This window comes from Bombina bombina, chromosome 2 (assembly GCF_027579735.1).
Source record: "Bombina bombina isolate aBomBom1 chromosome 2, aBomBom1.pri, whole genome shotgun sequence".
NCBI classification, from domain to species: domain Eukaryota; kingdom Metazoa; phylum Chordata; class Amphibia; order Anura; family Bombinatoridae; genus Bombina; species Bombina bombina.
Window position 1 is genome coordinate 37,517,588 of NC_069500.1, and position 24,070 is coordinate 37,541,657.

General features: G+C 39.3%; 1 protein-coding gene across 3 annotated transcripts in view; it reads left to right on the plus strand.

Moving 5' to 3' along the window:
* Window positions 1-24,070, plus strand: part of LOC128648395 (phospholipid-transporting ATPase ID) — a 381,201-nt gene that overhangs the window by 248,726 nt on the left and 108,405 nt on the right. For all 3 annotated transcript variants that reach the window (XM_053701018.1, XM_053701019.1, XM_053701017.1), the window contains exons 4-6: window positions 19,683-19,796; window positions 21,452-21,550; window positions 22,290-22,351. In XM_053701018.1, the coding sequence (XP_053556993.1) occupies window positions 19,683-19,796; window positions 21,452-21,550; window positions 22,290-22,351 (275 nt within the window). The remainder of the gene's footprint in view (window positions 1-19,682; window positions 19,797-21,451; window positions 21,551-22,289; window positions 22,352-24,070) is intronic.

The window sequence follows — 24,070 nt, forward strand, 5'->3', positions numbered from 1 at the left end:
CATTTATAAAAATATTAAAAAGAACGGGGCACAGTACTGATCCCTGGGGGACTCCACTGATTACCTTTGTCCAATCTGAGTATGATCCATTTACTACTACTCGTTGCTCCCTATCTTTTATCCAGTTATTTATCCATGACCTAACATTTTCAGCTATTCCCAGTCCCCTAATTTTGTGCATTAATCTCTCATGTGGCACTGTATCAAATGCCTTTGCAAAATCTAAGTATATCACATCAACTGATTCCCCTTTATCTATATTTTTACTTATTTCCTCGTAGAATCTAATTAGATTAGTTTGACATGATCTATTTCTCCTAAAACCATGCTGATTAGAACTCATAATCTTGTTTACACGAATATGCTCATCAATATAATCCCTTATAAGCCCTTCAAATATCTTCCCCACTATTGATGTCAGACTAACTGGTCTATAGCTTCCTGGATCATCCCTGCTTCCCTTTTTGAAGAGTGGCACCACATCAGCTTTACGCCAATCCTGGGGTACCATGCCTGAGGATAATGAGTCTTGAAAAATTAAGAGTAGAGGTTTGTCTATAACAGTGCTAAGTTCCCTTTACACCCTTGGGTGTATTCCATCTGGGCCTGGAGTTTTATTTACCTTAATATTATCCAATTTTTTCCTGATATCCTCTAAACATAACGTTCTATTTTGTTCCAAAGTATCATCCAATGGTTCCTCTCTTGTGTATACTGAAGAAAAAAGCTGGTTTAGTACCTCAGCCTTCTCCCTGTCATTTATCATGCTACCCTCCACGCATTTTAATGTACCTTTTATCCTTCTTACATTTTTTGCTATTTATATATTTAAAGAACCTTTTAGGGTTAGACTTAGAATCCTTTGCAATTAATTTTTCATTTTCATTTTTGGCTAATTTGATTGCTTTTTTGCATGTATTGTTACATTCCTTATAAATATTGTATGTTGAGTCTGTACTATTTTATTTGAATAATTTAAATGCCCTACGTTTTTTCCTAATTTCTCTTAACACATTTTTATTTATCCACAACGGCTTTGATTTTTTATTTGTATTTTTATAACCATATGTTATTTGTTGATATGTATATTTATTTAACAAAGTTTTAAATATTATCCATTTATCCTCTGTATTTTTATTAGAGAATACGTTGGCCCCAAGTTATAAAAGTCTGGCGAACCTGATCCGAACGTATTGCTCGCCGTATTCAGCATTGCACCAGCAGCTCACAAGAGCTGCTGTTGCAACGCCGCCCCCTGCAGACTCGCGGCCAATAGGCCGCCAGCAGGGGGTGTCAATCAACCCGATCGTACTGGATCGGGTTGATTTCCAGCGATCTGTGTCCGCCTGCTCAGAGCAGGAGAACAGGTTATGGAGCAGCAGTCTTTGTGACCGCTGCTTCATAACTGCTGTTTCTGGCGAGCCTGCAGGCTCGCCAGAAACATGGGGGAGCTTGATACATATGCCCCATTGTCCCAACTTATATTATTTAAAAGTATTATTTAAAAGTCTTAGTTAAACCTTCAAGACACTGCATATGAAAAGAGATTTCAAATATGACCATGTTATGATCACTGTTAACCAAATGTTCTTTGACTTCTATGTTTGATATGATATCTGTATTGTTTGATAGCACTAAATCCAATATAGCTTTACTCCTAGTTGGCTCCTCTATTAATTGTGACAAGAAGTTATCCCTGAGAACATTTAAAAATCTATCCCCCTTGCTGAATTACCAGTTTCATTGGCCCAGTATATATCAGGGTAGTTAAAATCTCCCATAATTACAGCACTGTTATTAGCAGCCTTACCTATTTGCATTAGTAGTTGAGTTTCCTCCAAGTCACTAATGTTGGGAGGCTTGTAGCATGTTCCTAGTAATATTTTTTTAGGATTTTTCCCCCCACTCTTTATTTCCACCCACAGGGTCTCTACATTGTCACTTGTATCATAAATATCTTCCCTTATTGTAGGTTTAAGGTTAGGTTTAATATACTTGCAGATTCCTGCACCCCTTTTATTATTCCTGTCCCTCCTAAATAAAGTATACCCCTCTAAGTTAACTGCCCAGTCATGTGAATCATCCCACCAAGTTTCAGTTATGATACTATCTAAACTCACAGTTGTGTACGGGCCTCTCACACAGTTGTCTATAAGTCTCTCACACAGTTGTGTGTGGGCCTCTCACACAGTTGTGTTTGGGCCTCTAACTCAGTAGTCTATGGGCCTCTAACTCAGTAGTCTATGGGCCTCTCACACATATGTATATGGGCCTCTCACACAGTTGTCTATAAGTCTCTCACACAGTTGTCTATGGGCCTCTCACACAGTTGTGTATGAGCCTCTAACTCAGTAGTCTATGGGCCTCTCACACAGTTGTCTATGGGCCTCTCACACAGTTGTGTATGAGCCTCTAACTCAGTAGTCTATGGGCCTCTCACACAGTTGTCTATGGGCCTCTCACACAGTTGTCTATGGGCCTCTCACACAGTTGTGTACGGGTCTCTCACACAGTTGTCTATGGGCCTCTCACACAATTTGTATGGGCCTCTAACTCAGTTGTCTATGGGCCTCTCACACAGTTGTCTATGGGCCGCTAACTCAGTAGTCTATGGGCCTCTAACTTAGTAGTCTATGGGCCTCTTACACAGTTGTGTATGGGCCTCTCACACAATTTGTATGGGCCTCTAACTCAGTAGTCTATGGGCCTCTCACACAGTTGTCTATGGGCCTCTTCCACAGTTGTCTATGGGCCTCTAACTCAGTAGTCTATGGGCCTCTCACACAGTTGTGTATGGGCCTCTAACTCAGTAGTCTATGGGCCTCTCACACAGTCTATGGGCCTCTCACACAGTTGTATATGGGCCTCACTTCATTTCTAAGTTTAGATAGTTATGAGCTAAATTATACTCCTTTAATATACAGTACGTACGTCTTTGTTTCCCATTCTTCCTTTATATGTTCAGTTTAATCATCAACTGATAAAGGGCTATTTATTGGTGCGTAGAAACCCTATGAAAAACCAAACCTGGCATTTTATTGAGGGGGAACTGTCTGTGACCCTCATTAGAATACTTGTTTGTACAATATTCCGTAAATATCCCATAGCCAGGACACCTCACTGTTTTCCCAGCCCACATATAATGATGATGAATATACATGTGACACGACCTTTGCATTTTATGTGTTTACACTATAAATCGGTTGAGATAACACTGCAGGAAGCACAGCAGGGCTCCCGGTCAACTAATGGATGTTTGCAAAGCTCATACCGTCTCTAAGCAGATCACATGAGCCAGATGTTTAGAATGGGTGCTGTTTGCCTACTGAGTAAATAATGTTTGTTTAACCAGTTCAGCACCACTGAAGTCATATTGGCACATTACTGTCATTAGGTTGCTCACATTTATTCAGTGGCTAATATGAGAATTCACTAAATCTGGTGCAGCGATTATCAAACTCAACGAGGCATGTTTGTTTCTGCTCCTTGTGCTTAATTGCAGGAGTCTGAATGCATTAAAGGGATACTGTACACTAGATTTTTCTCTACATAAATGTTTTGCTGATAGCCCATCTGGGAGAGTTTTTGTAACAATGTATAGTTTTGCTTATTTTTTAATAACATTGTGCTGATTTTCAGACTTCTAACCAAGCCCCAAAGTATCAGATGTAGACCCAAGTCTACAGACTCCTGCGTGCTCCTGTTTGTCTAATGGGTCTTTTCATATGCACGGAAGGGGGGAGTGTTTACTCTTCCTGCTTTCTCAGTCACTTTCAAAGGGTGTCAAAGCCTATCCTCATCAACAGTGCTAAACTGGGAGCTTTTAAGTAAGGCTTTATACTGGATTTTTATATCAGTATCTGTGCATATTCTTCTTTATAGTAGTCTCTTACATGTAGTAATATGGAAATTGGTGTATACTATCCCTTTAACACCTCATTTGCTGCAAGTGTTTTTCAGTGCTCCTACTCCACCCACCAGTTGCCTTGTTTGGTGGAGCCAATCAAGACTGTAATAGACAGAGCTAGCACTGATGTTTTTCAGTTCTTGATCTGATAAACTGCTGAAACCAATTAGAAACAGATATGTTAGAAGGGCTCGACAAACCCAGGGGCCTGGGAGCCACTGGCTCCTAGAATTTTACCCCTAGCTCCTAATTTTTTAGGCTATTCTCCATATATCTTTATATACAAATACCACTGTCTGACTCCTAAATATTCTTACTGGCTCCTAATCTTTAAACAGATTTGTCAACAGTTAAGGTTAAATTTGCACTTCCAGTTGTCACAATTGGAAAATGTTCACATTTAATTTACAGGAAAGGCGGGCAAAGTAAATAATAAAAGTACAATTTAAAAAATGTAAGTGTAGTGTTACAAGTAACCATATTATATACAAATACTCCAGACATATAATAATATAATAAATATACAGACTGTATGGAGCCCTGCTACATGAAAAATACATTTCAGTAAACAAAGTGTTAGTACATTCAAAAAACGTTCATTCACACTCACTTGGTATGTATACTTACAAAACAATCTTGTTAGCTATACTCCTACTGTGGCAAAATCTGACTAAATATCAAAGACCTTCCCAGCACCCAATATTCTTTATATAAGACAATAAAATAAGCAGCGCTTTGGGGTTGGTCCCCTTAGTCATGACTAAAGGGGACCAACCCCAAAACGTCGCTTATTTTATTGTCTTAAATAAAGTGCTGAAAAGAATATTGGGTGCTGTGGACGTCTTTGATATTCAGTTATTGCTGTGGAGACCAGGCGGCGACTCTTGTCCTGCGTGCACCTTTCAGTAGTGCTGTTCCATTTGCGTTTGTATATGGGAAAATTTAACTAGAGAAGCTGCTGCTGAAGTATTTTTAGAGATTAGCAGAATCCCACCCATACTGTTATCTATGGCGATAAGATTGTGTTTTATTAGAAGAGAACTTAGTGACAAAAGCCAAGAGTCTGAAGTCAGTGACCTTGTTACAGCACACAGTTTTTCTCAGTACCAGTGACCCTGTATCATTCTGACACTGTGTTTAGGAATTTGTGTAACTGCCTGACAAGTGCACAGAGGTGCCACTCTATTGCAAACCTCTGATCTGTTTCACATGCTGGAGTGTATCAAATAGTTTTAAAATAGTTCCTTTACCTTTATTTTGCCACTTAATATAGCTATTTTTGCATGCTGAAACCACCACATATACTGAAATTATGAATACTGTAGTATTATGTGTAGAAAAGCTATGTAAAAAGGAGATGACAGGCAGCAATCAAGTTCCCAGTGGGGTTGGAAGAAAGAGGGAATTGTGTTTTACAAACGCTAGGATTTACTATTGAAACAAATAAAGGGCACTTTCATTCATGAAGTATAAGATACTTCATGTAGAAAGCTCCTTTATTTGATTCAATCGATCGCAGCTCTTAGCTCTTACAGCAGTGCACGGCTAAAACATTTTTTAGGTAAGAGGTGACGTTTTCACCTCTTAGCCAATAGCCGTGCAGTAAATCCGGCTCCCATGGGTGCCAAGCCGGATTTACCGCGGCTATTCGCTAAGAGGTGAAAACGTCACCTTCTTAGCAAAAAATTTTTTTAGCCGTGCTCTGCTGTAGCAGCTAAAAACGGCAATCGATTGAATCAAATAAAGGAGCTTTCTACATGAAGTATCTTATACTTCATGAATGAAAGTCCCCTTTATTTGTTTCAATAGTAAATCCTAGCGTTTGTAAAACGCTAGGATTTAATCACTTTAAAATGTTTTTTTTTTTTTATCATGCATAGCAATATTCACTATTGAAACAAGGTAACATATTTTTGCCTATTAAAAGTTAAAGCTGCTTGGGTTGAAATAGTGTAAGGATTGTATCTTTTTTTGAAAAAGCAGGATTGTAAGCTTACGAGCCGGACCATTTTTGGTTCAGCACCCGGGTAGCGCTTGCTGATTGGTAGCTACATTTAGTCACCAATCAGCAAGTGATACCCAGGTGCTTAACCAAAAATGGGCCGGCTTCTAAGCTTTCATTCCTGCTTTTTCAAATAAAGATACCAAGAGAACGAAGAAACATTGATAATAGGAGTCAATTAAAAAGTTGCATGCTCTACCTGAATCAGTGTACGTCCTACAAAAACTGTCACTTAATGACCAAGGACATACCCTGTACGTCCTCAGGGTATTCAAGCGCTGGACGCGATCGTGATCGCTTCCAGACGCTTTTAGGGTATTGCAGTGATGCACTAAACAAGAAGTGGTGGGAGAGGGAGGGGGGAATAATGTTGGGAAAGAGATCTGAGAGGGGGTAGGGTATTGAGGGGGGGGGCAGCTACACTACATAGAAAGTGTGATTACAAAGTGGGTACTGGCAGACAGCTGCCAGTATACAAAATGGTGGCAAGTAGTTAGAGGGTGGAGGGTTAGAGAGCTGTTTGGGGGGCTCATGGAGGTTGGGTGGTAACGGGGGCATCCTACACTGCAGAAAATCTATAATTTAAAAAAAAATATTAAAAACAAACAAAAACCTTTTATTTTTATACTGACAGACTTTCTGCCTGTACTAAAGTTTGCGGTGAGGTGGGGAAGGGAAGAGAGCTGTTTGGGAGGGATCAGGGTGGGGGGGATGTGTCAGGTAGGAGGCTGGTCTCTACACTAAAGCTAAAATTAACCATTCAAGCTCACTACAAGCTACCTAAATAATCCCTTCACTGCTGGACATAATACAAGTGTGGTGCGCAACGGCATTTAGCTGCCTTCTAATTACCAAAAAGCAATGCCAAAGCCATATATGTCTGCTATTTCTAAACAAAGGGGATCCCAGAGAAGCATTTACAGCCATTTGTGCCATGATTGCACAAGCTGTTTGTAAATAATTTTAGTCAGAAACCTAAAGTAAGTGAAAAAGTTAACATTTTTTTTTTATTTGACCGCATTTTGCAGTGAAATATTGGCATGAAATATACAAAAATGGGCCTAGATTAATACTTTGTGTTGTCTACTGAAAAAATATATATACATGTCAAGGGATATTCAGGGATTCCTGACAGATATCAGTGTTAAAATGTAACTTATGCAAATAAAAAAAATGGTTTGGAAATAGCAAAGTGCTACTTGTACATATTGCCCTATATCTTGCAAAAAAAGCATAGAACATGTAAACATTGGGTATTTCTAAACTCAGGACAAAATTTAGAAACTTTAGCGTGGGTGTTTTTTGGTGGTTGTAGATGTACAACAGATTTTGGGGGTCAAAGTTAGAATAATTTTTTTTTTCCATTATATTTTGTATTTTTTTTTAATAGTAAATTATAAGATATGATGAAAATAATGGTATCTTTAGAAAGTCCATTTAATATCGAGAAAAACAGTATATAATATGTGTGAGTACAGTAAATGAGTAAGAGGAAAGTTACAGCTAAACACAAAAACCTTAGAATGTAAAAATAGCCCTGGTCCCAAACGGTAAGAAAATTGAAAAATGAGCTGGTCACTAAGGTGTTAAATGACTATTTGGTCATTTATTTAGAGGTTCTTAACAGTGAGAAGACAGGAGAATGGTTAACATGCCCAGTATGAGTTCATATTGTAGGAATCTTCCTCAGCCAGAGGATAACACATCCTCCTACGCAGTGAGTGATTACATAAGGCCACACATTAACACTCGGAAGAATGTTTTTTTTTCCAGGCACTGATAATATGTTACTTTACACAATAGTTTCTTATTCACAGTTCCCTGTGAAGTAGCCAGAGATCTGCAAAAGATTATCAGCCACCAAATTCAGGAAACTCGTGTCAGCTGTTTCTAATTTTAATAATCACTGTTTTTGTTTTGGGGGTTTGTTTGGCTTAAAAAAAGAGATCTTAAAATACACACGTGAGCTTCCACACTATCTGCTTTGAATATTTAAAGCTGAATAAAAGTCATATTTTTGTATGTGCCATTAAAGAAAGATCTAAATGCTTTTAAGAAACATAAATTACATTTTTATATATTAATAGTATATATCCGCAAAAAGCATTTTTTTTTTCAGGAATCAAGTGATTACAAACATGTGGTAGAAAAAATGTATTGTATGCCACTTGGTTACTTTATAAAATAAACATTAAAGTCTAGATACGGGAACATGTCTCCTATAAAGTCATTAAATCAATTTTCAATTCTCCCGTCTGTTTATCCTTTACCCATATACATTTGTGGGGGGGAATGCATGGGTATGCATACCTTAGTGTTCTACTAGACCAAACAAGGATTTGTTTTTTGTGTCGGAGGCCAATCTTCCTGTACATTTACAATAGGTGAGTAGAGATTACAAAAACACTGGTATTAAAGGGACAGTATACTACTGTAAAATAGTTTTTCCCTTAATGTGTTGCTAATTACTTTTTTTACCAACTGCAGAGTATAAAATGTATGAGAATTTGCCTTTTAAGGTTTATTATTTATTATTAAAGTCTAAAAAAAAACTAAGTTACCCATTGCCCCTAAAGGGGCATTTGTATTGGCATTTCGCTTAAAAGGACAATCAGCTCTTTAGTGCCCATTAAAAAATAAAAAAGCCCTAATCTAAAAAAAAAAAAACACATCCAAAAAAAACCCTAAGTCTAACCCCGGAATAGGTACTCACAGTTCCTGAAGTCCTGTGGTAAAGGTCTTCTTCCAGGCGGCTCCATCATCTTCTATCTTCATCCGGGGCGGAGCGGAGGTGCAGAACGGTCTTTCACGATGCGCGGATTTGGTGCGGCAATCCTCAGCGGCGGTCCTCTGCGGCGGCGGTCCTCAGCAGCGTTGAGGCTTCTCTTCATCCGATCTCCATCGTACACTAAAAATTGAATGGAAGGTACCGCATTCAAATTGGGGTACCTTGCATTCCTGTTGGCTGAAATTTTGAAATCAGCCAATAGTATTAGAGCTACTGAAATCATATTGTCTGTTCAAATCAGCCAATAAGATTTCAGTAGCTCTCATCCTATTTACTGATTACAAAGTTTCAACCAATAGGAATGCAAGGTACCCCAATAGAAATGGAGTACCTTGCATTCAATTTTCAGTGTGTGGCGGACGATTGCATGAAGATGAGCCTCCACGCCGCTGAGGACCGCCACTCCGGATCCGCGCATCGGGGAAGCCAGCTCCGCACCTCCGATCCACGCCTTCGCTCCTGATGAAGATAGAAGATGATGGAGCTGCCTGGAAGAAGACCTTCTCCGCCAGACTAAAGGAACGGTGAGTACCTATTTTGGGCTTAGTTTTATGCTTTTTTTTATTTTTGGGGTGGCTTTTTTTAGATTAGGGTTTTTTGGGCTGTAAAAGAGCTGATTGCCCTTTTAATGGCAGTAAAAGAGCGGAATGCCCTTTTAAAGACAATACCCATACAAATGCCCCTTTAGGGGCAATGGGTAGTTTAGGTTTTTATAGTGTTATGTTTTTTATTTTGGGACTTTTGGTGGGTGGGGGGGGGGGTTACTGTTAGGGGGGGACTGTAAAATAGCTGTTTAACTTAGGGCAATGCCCTACAAAAGGCCCTTTTTAAGGGCTATTGGTAGTTTAGATAAGGCGATGTTTTTTTTTTTTTCATAGGGGTATTAGATTAGGTTTATTTATTTTTTTGTAATTTTAGGCTTTTTTTATTTTATATCATTTTAGATACTTTTTTGTAATTTAATGTTAGGTTTTATTTTTAAAATTAATGTTAGGATTTTTATTTTAATTGTAACTTAGTTTATGTAATTTGGGTTAATTTAGGGGGTGTTAGGCTAGGGGGCTTAGTAATTAAATTAGTTATTTGCATTGTGGGGGGTTGGCGGTTTAGGAGTTAATAGGTTAATTAGGTTTATTGCGATGTGGGTGTTTTGTGGTTTAGGGGTTAATAGGTTAATTAGGTTTATTACGATGTGGGGGGTTGGCCATTTAGGGGTTAATAGGTTAATTAGGTTTATTGCAATGTGGGGGTTGGCAGTTTAGGGGTTAATAGGTTAATTAGGTTTATTACCATGTTAAGGGGTTAATATTTTAATTATGTTATTTGCGTTGTTTAATTTGCGGTTTAGAGGTTAATTACTTTATTATTTTGCGATGTGGGGGTTGGCGGTTTAGGTGTTTGTTAATATTTTGTGCGGGCGGTTAGGTTTTTTATAATTTCGTGCAGGCGGTTACATGTTTTTTTTGTTATTTCGTGTGGGCAATTACATGTTTTTTCGTTAATATTTTGGGCGGTTGCGTGTTTTTTTTTCTTCTTAATACTTTGTTTGCCTATGCTGCATCCAGGTGGATTCTGAAAATGGCACCCCGCTTCGCTGCATCCAGGTGGATTCTTTTGGCTGCCTCACGCAGCCAACATTCCTTTGATTATGCGTGTGCGACGGCCACATTACAAACACGATTATAGTATAGATATAAAAAAAAATCAGATTTTGTGTTTTGAAGCCACAACCTAATAAAATGGGTTGAGCTTGTAGTTTTAATCAGATTTCATTACTTTATCACATTGTGTACATATACATGCTTCTTTATCTTACATCTGTCTGTAAACCAAAGACCTATACTTGGCGAAAACAATGGAAAATTAACATTTTATTACATCCCACTGGGAGTGTAATTTCTTCTGCTGGCTGTGTTTACACAGCTTATCTATAGCTGGTACCTAAGGTCAAAAACTTTCAGAATAGGTGGGGATATCACAGGCTAAATCAACTATTTAAAATGCCAATATAAGGGTAAAGGAAATGCTTGTAATCAATTGAATACACTGCAGCAGGTAAAGTGGATCATTGGGAACAAATTAAAGGGGAGAAACATTTTGAGTAAACTGTCCCTTTAACAGATAACTTTATAACAATGTGAACAGAACAGTTCAAAACCCAAATTTTCATATATAACGTTTATTAATAACCATTAATAATTAATAAGGTCAGTGTATTAAAATGTCTTTGTATATTATGTTAGTTTAGCAATATTGAATGTAATGAAGAGGAATATGGTTTCCGGACTTACACGCGGCAGGTGTGTCTTTTTACCCTAATATAGGTATTCAGAATGATTAGTTTGTTAGTGTGAGATGGATGAGTTGAGAAAAGGGAAAGGATTAGTAACACTTGTAAGAATCCCAATAAAATACGAGATCATTATATATCTGCAAGTGATTTGTTTTCAGATAAGGATCTTTCTAGCGATATATTAGATTGAACCCTCTCCCTCCAAGAGGTCAAGGTGGGAATTTCAGTTGGCTTCCAGTTGGATGCTATAAAATGAATATGTGTACACAACTCAGCCCTACGGACAGATTTAAGATGTAATTTTGTTACTAAACCTTTCATTGCTAAGTTGTTTTGCCGTGTTAAATGATAATATTTGCCCCAGGTTTTTCTTTATAACACACGTTATGTAATTTAATACATTAAATCAGCAGGTTTGTGTTATCAATAGGGTTGCCACCTCAGCCAGGTTTTCCTGGACACTTATGAGTTACACATGCTGCAGGGGGTGCAGAGAGGAACATGTATTGTATTTCTGGACAGCACTATTCATATTCCTCCCTGTACACCCTGCAGCATGTGTAATTTATAAGTGTTCTGTATTTTAAAGGGACAGTCTAGGCCAAAATAAACTTTCATGATTCAGATAGAGCATGTAATTTTAAACAATTTTCCAGTTTACTTTTATCACCAATTTTGCTTTGTTCTCTTGGTATTCTTAGTTGAAAGCTTAACCTAGGAGGTTCATATGCTAATTTCTTAGACCTTGAAGCCCACCTCTTTCAGATTGCATTTTAACAGTTTTTCACCACTAGAGGGTGTTAGTTCACATATTTCATATAGATAACACTGTGCTCGTGCACGTGAAGTAATCTGGGAGCAAGCACTGATTGTCTAGACTGCAAGTCTGTCAAAAGAACTGAAAAAAGGGGCAGTTTGCAGAGGCTTAGATACAAGATAATCACGGAGGTTAAAAGTATATTAATAACTGTGTTGGTTATGCAAAAATGGGAAATGGGTAATAAAGGGATTATCTATCTTTTAAAACAATAAAAATTCTACAGGTCAGGGTGGCAACCCTAGGTAACAATGAGATGTTACTAGATAAAATAGTATTTATTTCCCTCAGGTTCACAGTCAAAAAATCCCTTATTTCTCCAACATAGGTGTGTCCGGTCCACGGCGTCATCCTTACTTGTGGGATATTCTCTTCCCCAACAGGAAATGGCAAAGAGCCCAGCAAAGCTGGTCACATGATCCCTCCTAGGCTCCGCCTACCCCAGTCATTCTCTTTGCCGTTGTACAGGCAACATCTCCACGGAGATGGCTTAGAGTTTTTTAGTGTTTAACTGTAGTTTTTATTATTCAATCAAGAGTTTGTTATTTTGAAATAGTGCTGGTATGTACTATTTACTCAGAAACAGAAAAGAGATGAAGATTTCTGTTTGTATGAGGAAAATGATTTTAGCAACCGTCACTAAAATCCATGGCTGTTCCACACAGGACTGTTGAGAGCAATTAACTTCAGTTGGGGGAACAGTGAGCAGTCTCTTGCTGCTTGAGGTATGACACATTCTAACAAGACGATGTAATGCTGGAAGCTGTCATTTTCCCTCTGGGATCCGGTAAGCCATGTTTATTACGATTGTAAATAAGGGCTTCAAAAAGGGCTTATTAAGACTGTAGACTTTTTTTGGGCTAAATCGATTGATTATTAACACATATTTAGCCTTGAGGAATCATTTTATCTGGGTATTTTGATATAATAATATCGGCAGGCACTGTTTTAGACACCTTATTCTTTAGGGGCTTTCCCAAAGCATAGGCAGAGCCTCATTTTCGCGCCGGTGTTGCGCACTTGTTTTTGAGAGGCATGGCATGCAGTCGCATGTGAGAGGAGCTCTGATACTTAGAAAAGACTTTCTGAAGGCGTCATTTGGTATCGTATTCCCCTTGGGGCTTGGTTGGGTCTCAGCAAAGCAGATACCAGGGACTGTAAAGGGGTTAAAGTTCAAAACGGCTCCGGTTCCGTTATTTTAAGGGTTAAAGCTTCCAAATTTGGTGTGCAATACTTTTAAGGCTTTAAGACACTGTGGTGAAAATTTGGTAAATTTTGAACAATTCCTTCATGTTTTTTCGCATTTGCAGTAATAAAGTGTGTTCAGTTTAAAATTTAAAGTGACAGTAACGGTTTTATTTTAAAACGTTTTTTGTACTTGTTATCAAGTTTATGCCTGTTTAACATGTCTGAACTACCAGATAGACTGTGTTCTGAATGTGGGGAAGCCAGAATTCCTATTCATTTAAATAAATGTGATTTATGTGACAATGACAATGATGCCCAAGATGATTCCTCAGATGAGGGGAGTAAGCATGGTACTGCATCATTCCCTCCTTCGTCTACACGAGTCTTGCCCACTCAGGAGGCCCCTAGTACATCTAGCGCGCCAATACTCCTTACTATGCAACAATTAACGGCTGTAATGGATAATTCTGTCAAAAACATTTTAGCTAAAATGAACACTTATCAGCGTAAGCGCGACTGCTCTGTTTTAGATACTGAAGAGCATGACGACGCTGATATTAATATTTCTGAAGGGCCCCTAACTCAGTCTGATGGGGCCAGGGAGGTTTTGTCTGAGGGAGAAATTACTGATTCAGGGAACATTTCTCAACAAGCTGAACCTGATGTGATTGCATTTAAATTTAAGTTGGAACATCTCCGCATTCTGCTTAAGGAGGTATTATCCACTCTGGATGATTGTGACAAGTTGGTCATCCCAGAGAAACTATGTAAAATGGACAAGTTCCTAGAGGTGCCGGGGCTCCCAGAAGCTTTTCCTATACCCAAGCGGGTGGCGGACATTGTTAATAAAGAATGGGAAAGGCCCGGTATTCCTTTCGTCCCTCCCCCCATATTTAAAAAATTGTTTCCTATGGTCGACCCCAGAAAGGACTTATGGCAGACAGTCCCCAAGGTCGAGGGAGCGGTTTCCACTTTAAACAAACGCACCACTATACCCATAGAGGATAGTTGTGCTTTCAAAGATCCTATGGATAAAAAATTAGAAGGTTTGCTTAAAAAGATGTTTGTTCAGCAGGGTTACCTTCTACAACCAATTTCATGCATTGTCCCTGTCGCTACAGCCGCATGTTTCTGGTTCGATGAGCTGATAAAGGCGGTCGACAGTGATTCTCCTCCTTATGAGGAGATTATGGACAGAATCAATGCTCTCAAATTGGCTAATTCTTTCACCCTAGACGCCACTTTGCAATTGGCTAGGTTAGCGGCTAAGAATTCTGGGTTTGCTATTGTGGCGCGCAGAGCGCTTTGGTTGAAATCTTGGTCGGCTGATGCGTCTTCCAAGAACAAGCTACTTAACATTCCTTTCAAGGGGAAAACGCTGTTTGGCCCTGACTTGAAAGAGATTATCTCGGATATCACTGGGGGTAAGGGCCACGCCCTTCCTCAGGATCGGCCTTTCAAGGCAAAAAATAAACCTAATTTTCGTCCCTTTCGTAGAAACGGACCAGCCCAAAGTGCTACGTCCTCTAAGCAAGAGGGTAATACTTCTCAAGCCAAGCCAGCTTGGAGACCAATGCAAGGCTGGAACAAGGGAAAGCAGGCCAAGAAACCTGCCACTGCTACCAAGACAGCATGAAATGTTGGCCCCCGATCCGGGACCGGATCTGGTGGGGGGCAGACTCTCTCTCTTCGCTCAGGCTTGGGCAAGAGATGTTCTGGATCCTTGGGCGCTAGAAATAGTCTCCCAAGGTTATCTTCTGGAATTCAAGGGACTTCCCCCAAGGGGGAGGTTCCACAGGTCTCAGTTGTCTTCAGACCACATAAAAAGACAGGCATTCTTACATTGTGTAGAAGACCTGTTAAAAATGGGAGTGATTCATCCCGTTCCATTAAGAGAACAAGGGATGGGGTTCTACTCCAATCTGTTTATAGTTCCCAAAAAAGAGGGAACGTTCAGACCAATCTTAGATCTCAAGATCTTAAACAAGTTTCTCAAGGTTCCATCGTTCAAGATGGAAACCATTCAAACTATTCTTCCTTCCATCCAGGAAGGTCAATTCATGACCACGGTGGATTTAAAGGATGCGTATCTACATATTCCTATCCACAAGGAACATCATCGGTTCCTGAGGTTCGCATTCCTGGACAAACATTACCAGTTCGTGGCGCTTCCTTTCGGATTAGCCACTGCTCCAAGGATTTTCACAAAGGTACTAGGGTCCCTTCTAGCTGTGCTAAGACCAAGGGGCATTGCTGTAGTACCTTACTTGGACGACATTCTGATTCAAGCGTCGTCCCTTCCTCAAGCAAAGGCTCACACGGACATTGTCCTGGCCTTTCTCAGATCTCACGGATGGAAAGTGAACGTGGAAAAGAGTTCTCTATCTCCGTCAACAAGGGTTCCCTTCTTGGGAACAATAATAGACTCCTTAGAAATGAGGATTTTTCTGACAGAGGCCAGAAAAACAAAACTTCTAGACTCTTGTCGGATACTCCATTCCGTTCCTCTTCCTTCCATAGCTCAGTGCATGGAAGTGATCGGGTTGATGGTAGCGGCAATGGACATAGTTCCTTTTGCACGCATTCATCTAAGACCATTACAACTGTGCATGCTCAGTCAGTGGAATGGGGACTATACAGACTTGTCTCCGAAGATACAAGTAAATCAGAGGACCAGAGACTCACTCCGTTGGTGGCTGTCCCTGGACAACCTGTCACGAGGGATGACATTCCGCAGACCAGAGTGGGTCATTGTCACGACCGACGCCAGTCTGATGGGCTGGGGCGCGGTCTGGGGATCCCTGAAAGCTCAGGGTCTTTGGTCTCGGGAAGAATCTCTTCTACCGATAAATATTCTGGAACTGAGAGCGATATTCAATGCTCTCAAGGCTTGGCCTCAGCTTGCGAGGGCCAAGTTCATACGGTTTCAATCAGACAACATGACAACTGTTGCGTACATCAACCATCAGGGGGGAACAAGGAGTTCCCTGGCGATGGAAGAAGTGACCAAAATCATTCTATGGGCGGAGTCTCACTCCTGCCACCTGTCTGCTATCCACATCCCAGGAGTGGAAAATTGGGAAGCGGATTTTCTGAGTCGTCAGACATTGCATCCGGGGGAGTGGGAACTCCATCCGGAAATCTTTGCCCAAGTCACTCAGCTGTGGGGCATTCCAGACATGGATCTGATGGCCTCTCGTCAGAACTTCAAAGTTCCTTGCTACGGGTCCAGATCCAGGGATCCCAAGGCGGCTCTAGTGGATGCACTAGTAGCACCTTGGACCTTCAAACTAGCTTATGTGTTCCCGCCGTTTCCTCTCATCCCCAGGCTGGTAGCCAGGATCAATCAGGAGAGGGCGTCGGTGATCTTGATAGCTCCTGCGTGGCCACGCAGGACTTGGTACGCAGATCTGGTGAATATGTCATCGGCTCCTCCTTGGAAGCTACCTTTGAGACGAGACCTTCTTGTTCAGGGTCCGTTCGAACATCCGAATCTGGTTTCACTCCAGCTGACTGCTTGGAGATTGAACGCTTGATCTTATCGAAGCGAGGATTCTCAGATTCTGTTATCGATACTCTTGTTCAGGCCAGAAAGCCTGTAACTAGAAAGATTTACCACAAAATTTGGAAAAAATATATCTGTTGGTGTGAATCTAAAGGATTCCCTTGGGACAAGGTTAAGATTCCTAGGATTCTATCCTTCCTTCAAGAAGGATTGGAAAAAGGATTATCTGCAAGTTCCCTGAAGGGACAGATTTCTGCCTTGTCTGTGTTACTTCACAAAAAGCTGGCCGCTGTGCCAGATGTTCAAGCCTTTGTTCAGGCTCTGGTTAGAATTAAGCCTGTTTACAAACCTTTGACTCCTCCTTGGAGTCTCAATTTAGTTCTTTCAGTTCTTCAGGGGGTTCCGTTTGAACCCTTGCATTCCGTTGATATTAAGTTATTATCTTGGAAAGTTTTGTTTTTAGTTGCAATTTCTTCTGCTAGAAGAGTTTCAGAATTATCTGCTCTGCAGTGTTCTCCTCCTTATCTGGTGTTCCATGCAGATAAGGTGGTTTTACGTACTAAACCTGGTTTTCTTCCAAAAGTTGTTTCTAACAAAAACATTAACCAGGAGATTATCGTACCTTCTCTGTGTCCGAAACCAGTTTCAAAGAAGGAACGTTTGTTGCACAATTTGGATGTTGTTCGCGCTCTAAAATTCTATTTAGATGCTACAAAGGATTTTAGACAAACATCTTCCTTGTTTGTTGTTTATTCTGGTAAAAGGAGAGGTCAAAAAGCAACTTCTACCTCTCTCTCTTTTTGGATTAAAAGCATCATCAGATTGGCTTACGAGACTGCCGGACGGCAGCCTCCCGAAAGAATCACAGCTCATTCCACTAGGGCTGTGGCTTCCACATGGGCCTTCAAGAACGAGGCTTCTGTTGATCAGATATGTAGGGCAGCGACTTGGTCTTCACTGCACACTTTTACCAAATTTTACAAGTTTGATACTTTTGCTTCTTCTGAGGCTATTTTTGGGAGAAAGGTTTTGCAAGCCGTGGTGCCTTCCATTTAGGTGACCTGATTTGCTCCCTCCCTTCATCCGTGTCCTAAAGCTTTGGTATTGGTTCCCACAAGTAAGGATGACGCCGTGGACCGGACACACCTATGTTGGAGAAAACAGAATTTATGTTTACCTGATAAATTACTTTCTCCAACGGTGTGTCCGGTCCACGGCCCGCCCTGGTTTTTTTAATCAGGTCTGATAATTTATTTTCTTTAACTACAGTCACCACGGTACCATATGGTTTCTCCTATGCAAATATTCCTCCTTAACGTCGGTCGAATGACTGGGGTAGGCGGAGCCTAGGAGGGATCATGTGACCAGCTTTGCTGGGCTCTTTGCCATTTCCTGTTGGGGAAGAGAATATCCCACAAGTAAGGATGACGCCGTGGACCGGACACACCGTTGGAGAAAGTAATTTATCAGGTAAACATAAATTCTGTTTTTGTGACATGATCAACATATATGCCACATATTCCCTCCAACACTTGTCAGATGCCCCTGGAAACATATGTTTAAGTCTCTGTGGTGTAAAATACCAAGGAAGTATGATTTTATAATTAGTTTCTAATGTGTGGAGTGAGCTGAATGTGCAGTGTTACGATAGATAGTGATCCAATCTTTTGGGGTACATTTTTCTCCTAGTACTTTTTCCCAAGCTGTAACAAACCTGTGAGGATTAGGGGAGGTAGCGGCAAGTAATGTCTTATACATATAAGAGATGAATCCGTTTTGTGGGAGTTCAGTACTACACATTCAAGCAAAAAGCATTTAAGACTTTGTCAGGGCAAAGTGCATGGTTTTATAGTCACTTAGCAGTCCAGGCATTAAATGTTCCTTGCAGTCACCGTGTAGCTGGGTCAGTGTGCAATTAAAATTGGATCTCTATGCTGCCTTGAGTGGAACATGCACAATTATCTGAGCTATATTATTATAGCATATGTTGATATTTTTTTTATTAAAGAATGTCAGATAGAATAGTTAATATATTCATAAAGATTTAAAACTATTGTCCTAGCCAGTATCAAGTCATTTGTTTGTGCTGTGGGAAAAAAACGGGAGAAAAACTCTGGGATTGGGTCTAATTTGGGTCCATCCATAATCTATTAGATTGCCAAAAGAATCTGCTCATCAAGAGAGTCACAGCTGCTCCCAAATCTTATAAAAAAGGTCAATATGAAATCTAGATCTGTAAATATATTACAGTTTTTTGTTGTTGGACTTTTTAAAATTTAATTTCTGTCTATCAGGTTTTTCTTTATCTACTTTATGAGCCTTGGCCACTGTTACAAGCCTGTTTTTTTTTACAGCTGTTTGCATGTTTACCCAGTGGGTGTGTAAGAAAACCTGATGTTATATTGCATAATTAGGGCAGTTAATCTAATAAAAAGAACATGAAGATTTCAATAAAATGTGCATGATTGAGAGAGAGCATAAAAAAAAAATTGACGCCTATTTTCCTCTTTTTTTCCTTTACATGAGAGCATACTGAAGTAGGTTCAGGAGTGTGCACAATACCAGTGTTTTTCAGCTCCAATCCTCAGGGCTCACCAATGGGGGCCATATTATCATAATATCTAAACTAGAGCACAGGGAAGTAATCAGCTGATGGGTGAGAGCAGTTTAGTAACCATGGTTACTGATCAGCTGATTATTTCACCGCTCTAGTTTAGATATCATGAAAATCTAGCCCGTTGGTGTGCCTTGAGGACTGGAACTGAAAAACACTGCGCTATGCTGCAGCAGATTGTGTTGCAATGTTATACTGCACTATGCTGAACACACTGTTTTGATGTCTCCTATGAAATGTAGATGCCCACTAAGTTTGGGTTAAGCCTTTATTGTTTAACAGTGATTCTAGCTGTACAGCACTATATTAGTTTACCATAAAGTTTTACCATTGAGTTGCTGAAACTATGGTAATGTAAAACGGGCAGCCTTATATATTGTTCTGGGTATGTATATAAGTGCATTAATACTCTTCACATAGGGAAGGATGTTTTCCTCTTCTTGCCTATAAATATATGTGAAAGTGTTATTTATTCTTGTGTTTATTTTCCCAAAACTGAGCAAAGCCTGTTTATTGTCTAAAGTTCTAATTGTATTCTAGAATAACTGTTCTAATTTATGTTTTTCAGACCAATGAAATCAAAACCTCAAAATACAATTTTTTCACCTTTCTTCCTCTGAACCTCTTTGAACAATTTCAGCGTGTGGCAAATGCTTATTTTGTTTTCCTACTAATTCTGCAGGTAAACTTTCACATCAGCACACAATGTAGCTCTTATTTTTGCAAAACCCAGAACAGAATTTGCTTTATTGGTGTATACACCATATACCTCACCCAATCAAATATGGATTCTTTTGTTAACCCCTTGGCTGCCATATTGGTCTGCAAGGAATAACTACACAATGTGTTGTAGGAGTCTGCAGTGGAGACCAATGGGTTAAGATATAATGGGTAAATATTTAATTTCATTTTGCATCCATCTGTGCACAATCTCTAATGGAACCAATACAGCAGTAGGAAATGAAGCGAGGGATAGAGAGCAAGAACAGACACAAGACTCTGTAAATTGAATAAAACACAGAAATGCCTTTCCCCGATTATGTACATATTATGTCAATATATTATTAAGCAAATGTCTTTATTTTGACATATGTATGTAAAACAAATGTTCCCCTTTACATACGTTCTGCATTTCAACTGTTTCTCTGGAATGAGGATTAGCATTTAAAAGAATCAAACGTAACATGTAATATTACCTTGTGGTCAGTGTTCCCCCTAAGGCCAGTTTTGTGTGCTGCCCAGCAGTGAAACAGTTAACAAGAGAACCATACCTTTAAGTCTGCATTGTGCAGTGTTTGCTAATTGCAGGGTGTGGTTACCTAATTAACTATTTCATTGCTGTGCCGCACAGAAAACTGCTTGTGGTACTAATACTGTAGATTCTATAAATACCTTAAAACTTGGTATCACTAGTGATGGGTATAAGGACTTATAGCATTAATATACATATGAATGTAAGACATTGGTGCAGTGTAGCTGCTAGATACAGAGGTGATAGCTGAACAGGTGCAGCGCTAGCAGAGTATTACTTTACTGCAGAGTATGTTTGACTTTACGTATTACCTTGTAACCTGTATAACGTTACATTGCTGTAGTACAGTGTAGGTCACCGGTTTTCAAACCTGTCCTCAGACCTCCGTAACAGGCCACGTTTTGACGATATCTGAACTAGAGCACAGGTGAGATAATCAGCTGATTAGTAAACCTGGTTATCTTACCTGCTCTCATCCAAGGAAATCCAGAAAACCTGGACCATTGGGGAGGCCCGAGGACAGGTTTGAAAACCTGTGGTGACAAGAAAATATCATCTGAACATCTCTGTGTAAAAAAAGGAAGATATTTTACCTCAACATGTCTTCACTCACCAGCACAAGTGCTCAGTAAACCGTTATAATTCAGCTACTGTCCAGCTGCAAGTTGGGAAAAAAAAAAAGCCAATCAGCAGTGCTGAGCTCATGCATTGCTTTGCTGTGATCTCGTGAGATGTCACTGAAATATTGTGAGATTTTATAGTAAACTACCTTAAACTGAATAGGAAGTCCTGTGACTAGCATTCTGATTGGCTGCTTAAAGTCTCTTTACAGTGGGGTGTGAAATTTTGAGGTAAATATATTTTTTACATAGAGATGTTCAAGTGATATTTCTAGTCACCTTTTTATAGCTATGCTGTATCACTTTTAAGTGCTTCAACATGTGGGTATCATTTCCCTATTATGCTGCCCTTTCAGATGCGAGCTCTGGGATTAGTCGGAAGGCTTAGCAAGCTCTGCATACCTGGTGCGCTGCTATAGATCTCACATTTGTATATGAAATATCTTCATTTTGTCTCTCTCACAGCTCATCCCTCAGATTTCTTCCCTCTCCTGGTTTACAACAGTCGTCCCCCTGGTACTGGTGCTGGCTGTATCTGCTGTTAAAGATGCCCTCGATGACCATGTAAGGATTTACCTAACTGTCCTCAGTATCAGATTTGTGTTTATCAGGTGATACAAATACTGCTACTCTGTGTGAATTAAACGTCCCTGTGGATTCATTGTGGAGAAATTCTGCTAAAAAATCCTTAATATTCTCTATTAAAAGGACATAAAAATGCAAAAAGAAAATCTTCTAATGTTTCACAGCACTTAATTATTGCACTGTATAACTGTGTTTAACCCCTGCACTGCTGGTATCTACTTGGTGATGAGGTGACTGCACACATATGCCTCTTGCCATTGACTTACCAGATAGTAGTGCATTGTTGCTCTGGTGCTAACTTTAACTATGCATTTACCTCCATTGCAGTAGTTAAACACAAAGTTATATGCAAGTAATTGTGCAATAATAAAATGCTCTAATACAGTAAATAATTTTCTTATTGCACTTATATTTCCCTTTAAATCCTCAGCAATGTCCAATATAGTAAATCAATATGCGCGTAAAACTTATTTTGTCTGTTTTTGCTGTAATTTACCAGTACAAATTGTACTTGTTCCCCTAGAGAGACTGGGGTGCTTTATGAGTGTCTCTGTTTTCCGTGTGATTCTGTTTTAGGTGAAGCGCTTGGAAATAGATGCTCGTCGTTAGTGAAGAGTAATCATGCTAATTCCATTATTGTTGATAACTTGAGTTCATACTAATAGCTTTGCAGTATTTGTTTCTGTATCACGTGCATTAATTACTTTTATCGTTCCAGTATCGACATAAAAGCGACAAACAGGTCAATAACCGAACAGTTCAGGTGCTTAGCAATGGCAAGTAAGTCTGAATGTGATATTATAATATGTGTATTAGTTCTCTCTCTGTGAGTGCTGTATAATATGTGTATTAGTTCTCTCTGTGAGTGCTGTATAATATGTGTATTAGTTCTCTCTCTGTGAGTGTGCTGTATAATATGTTTATTAGTTCTCTCTCTGTGAGTGCTGTATAATATGTGTATTAGTTCTCTCTCTGTGAGTGTGCTGTATAATATGTGTATTAGTTCTCTCTGTGAGTGCTGTATAATATGTGTATTAGTTCTCTCTCTGTGAGTGCTGTATAATATGTGTATTAGTTCTCTCTCTGTGAGTGCTGTATAATATGTGTATTAGTTCTCTCTCTGTGAGTGCTGTATAATATGTGTATTAGTTCTCTCTCTGTGAGTACTGTATAATATGTGTATTAGTTCTCTCTCTGTGAGTGCTGTATAATATGTGTATTAGTTCTCTCTCTGTGAGTGCTGTATAATATGTGTATTAGTTCTCTCTCTGTGAGTGCTGTATAATATGTGTATTACTTCTCTCTCTGTGAGTGCTGTATAATATGTGTATTAGTTCTCTCTGTGAGTGCTGTATAATATGTGTATTAGTTCTCTCTGTGAGTGCTGTATAATATGTGTATTAGTTCTCTCTGTGAGTGCTGTATAATATGTATATTAGTTCTCTCTCTGTGAGTGCTGTATAATATGTGTATTAGTTCTCTCTCTGTGAGTGCTGTATAATATGTGTATTAGTTCTCTCTGTGAGTGCTGTATAATATGTGTATTAGTTCTCTCTGTGAGTGCTGTATAATATGTATATTAGTTCTCTCTCTGTGAGTGCTGTATAATATGTGTATTAGTTCTCTCTGTGAGTGCTGTATAATATGTGTATTAGTTCTCTCTGTGAGCGCTGTATAATATGTGTATTAGTTCTCTCTCTGTGAGTGCTGTATAATATGTGTATTAGTTCTCTCTCTGTGAGTGCTGTATAATATGTGTATTAGTTCTCTCTCTGTGAGTGTGCTGTATAATATGTGTATTAGTTCTCTCTCTGTGAGTGCTGTATAATATGTGTATTAGTTCTCTCTCTGTGAGTGCTGTATAATATGTGTATTAGTTCTCTCTGTGAGTGCTGTATAATATGTGTATTAGTTCTCTCTGTGAGTGCTGTATAATATGTATTAGTATTAGTTCTCTCTCTGTGAGTGTGCTGTATAATATGTGTATTAGTTCTCTCTCTGTGAGTGTGCTGTATAATATGTGTATTAGTTCTCTCTGTGAGTGCTGTATAATATGTGTATTAGTTCTCTCTCTGTGAGTGCTGTATAATATGTATTAGTATTAGTTCTCTCTCTGTGAGTGTGCTGTATAATATGTGTATTAGTTCTCTCTGTGAGTGCTGTATAATATGTGTATTAGTTCTCTCTGTGAGTGCTGTATAATATGTGTATTAGTTCTCTGTGTGAGTGCTGTATAATATGTATTAGTATTAGTTCTCTCTCTGTGAGTGTGCTGTATAATATGTGTATTAGTTCTCTCTCTGTGAGTGTGCTGTATAATATGTGTATTAGTTCTCTCTCTGTGAGTGCTGTATAATATGTGTATTAGTTCTCTCTCTGTGAGTGCTGTATAATATGTGTATTAGTTCTCTCTGTGAGTGCTGTATAATATGTGTATTAGTTCTCTCTCTGTGAGTGCTGTATAATATGTGTATTAGTTCTCTCTCTGTGAGTGCTGTA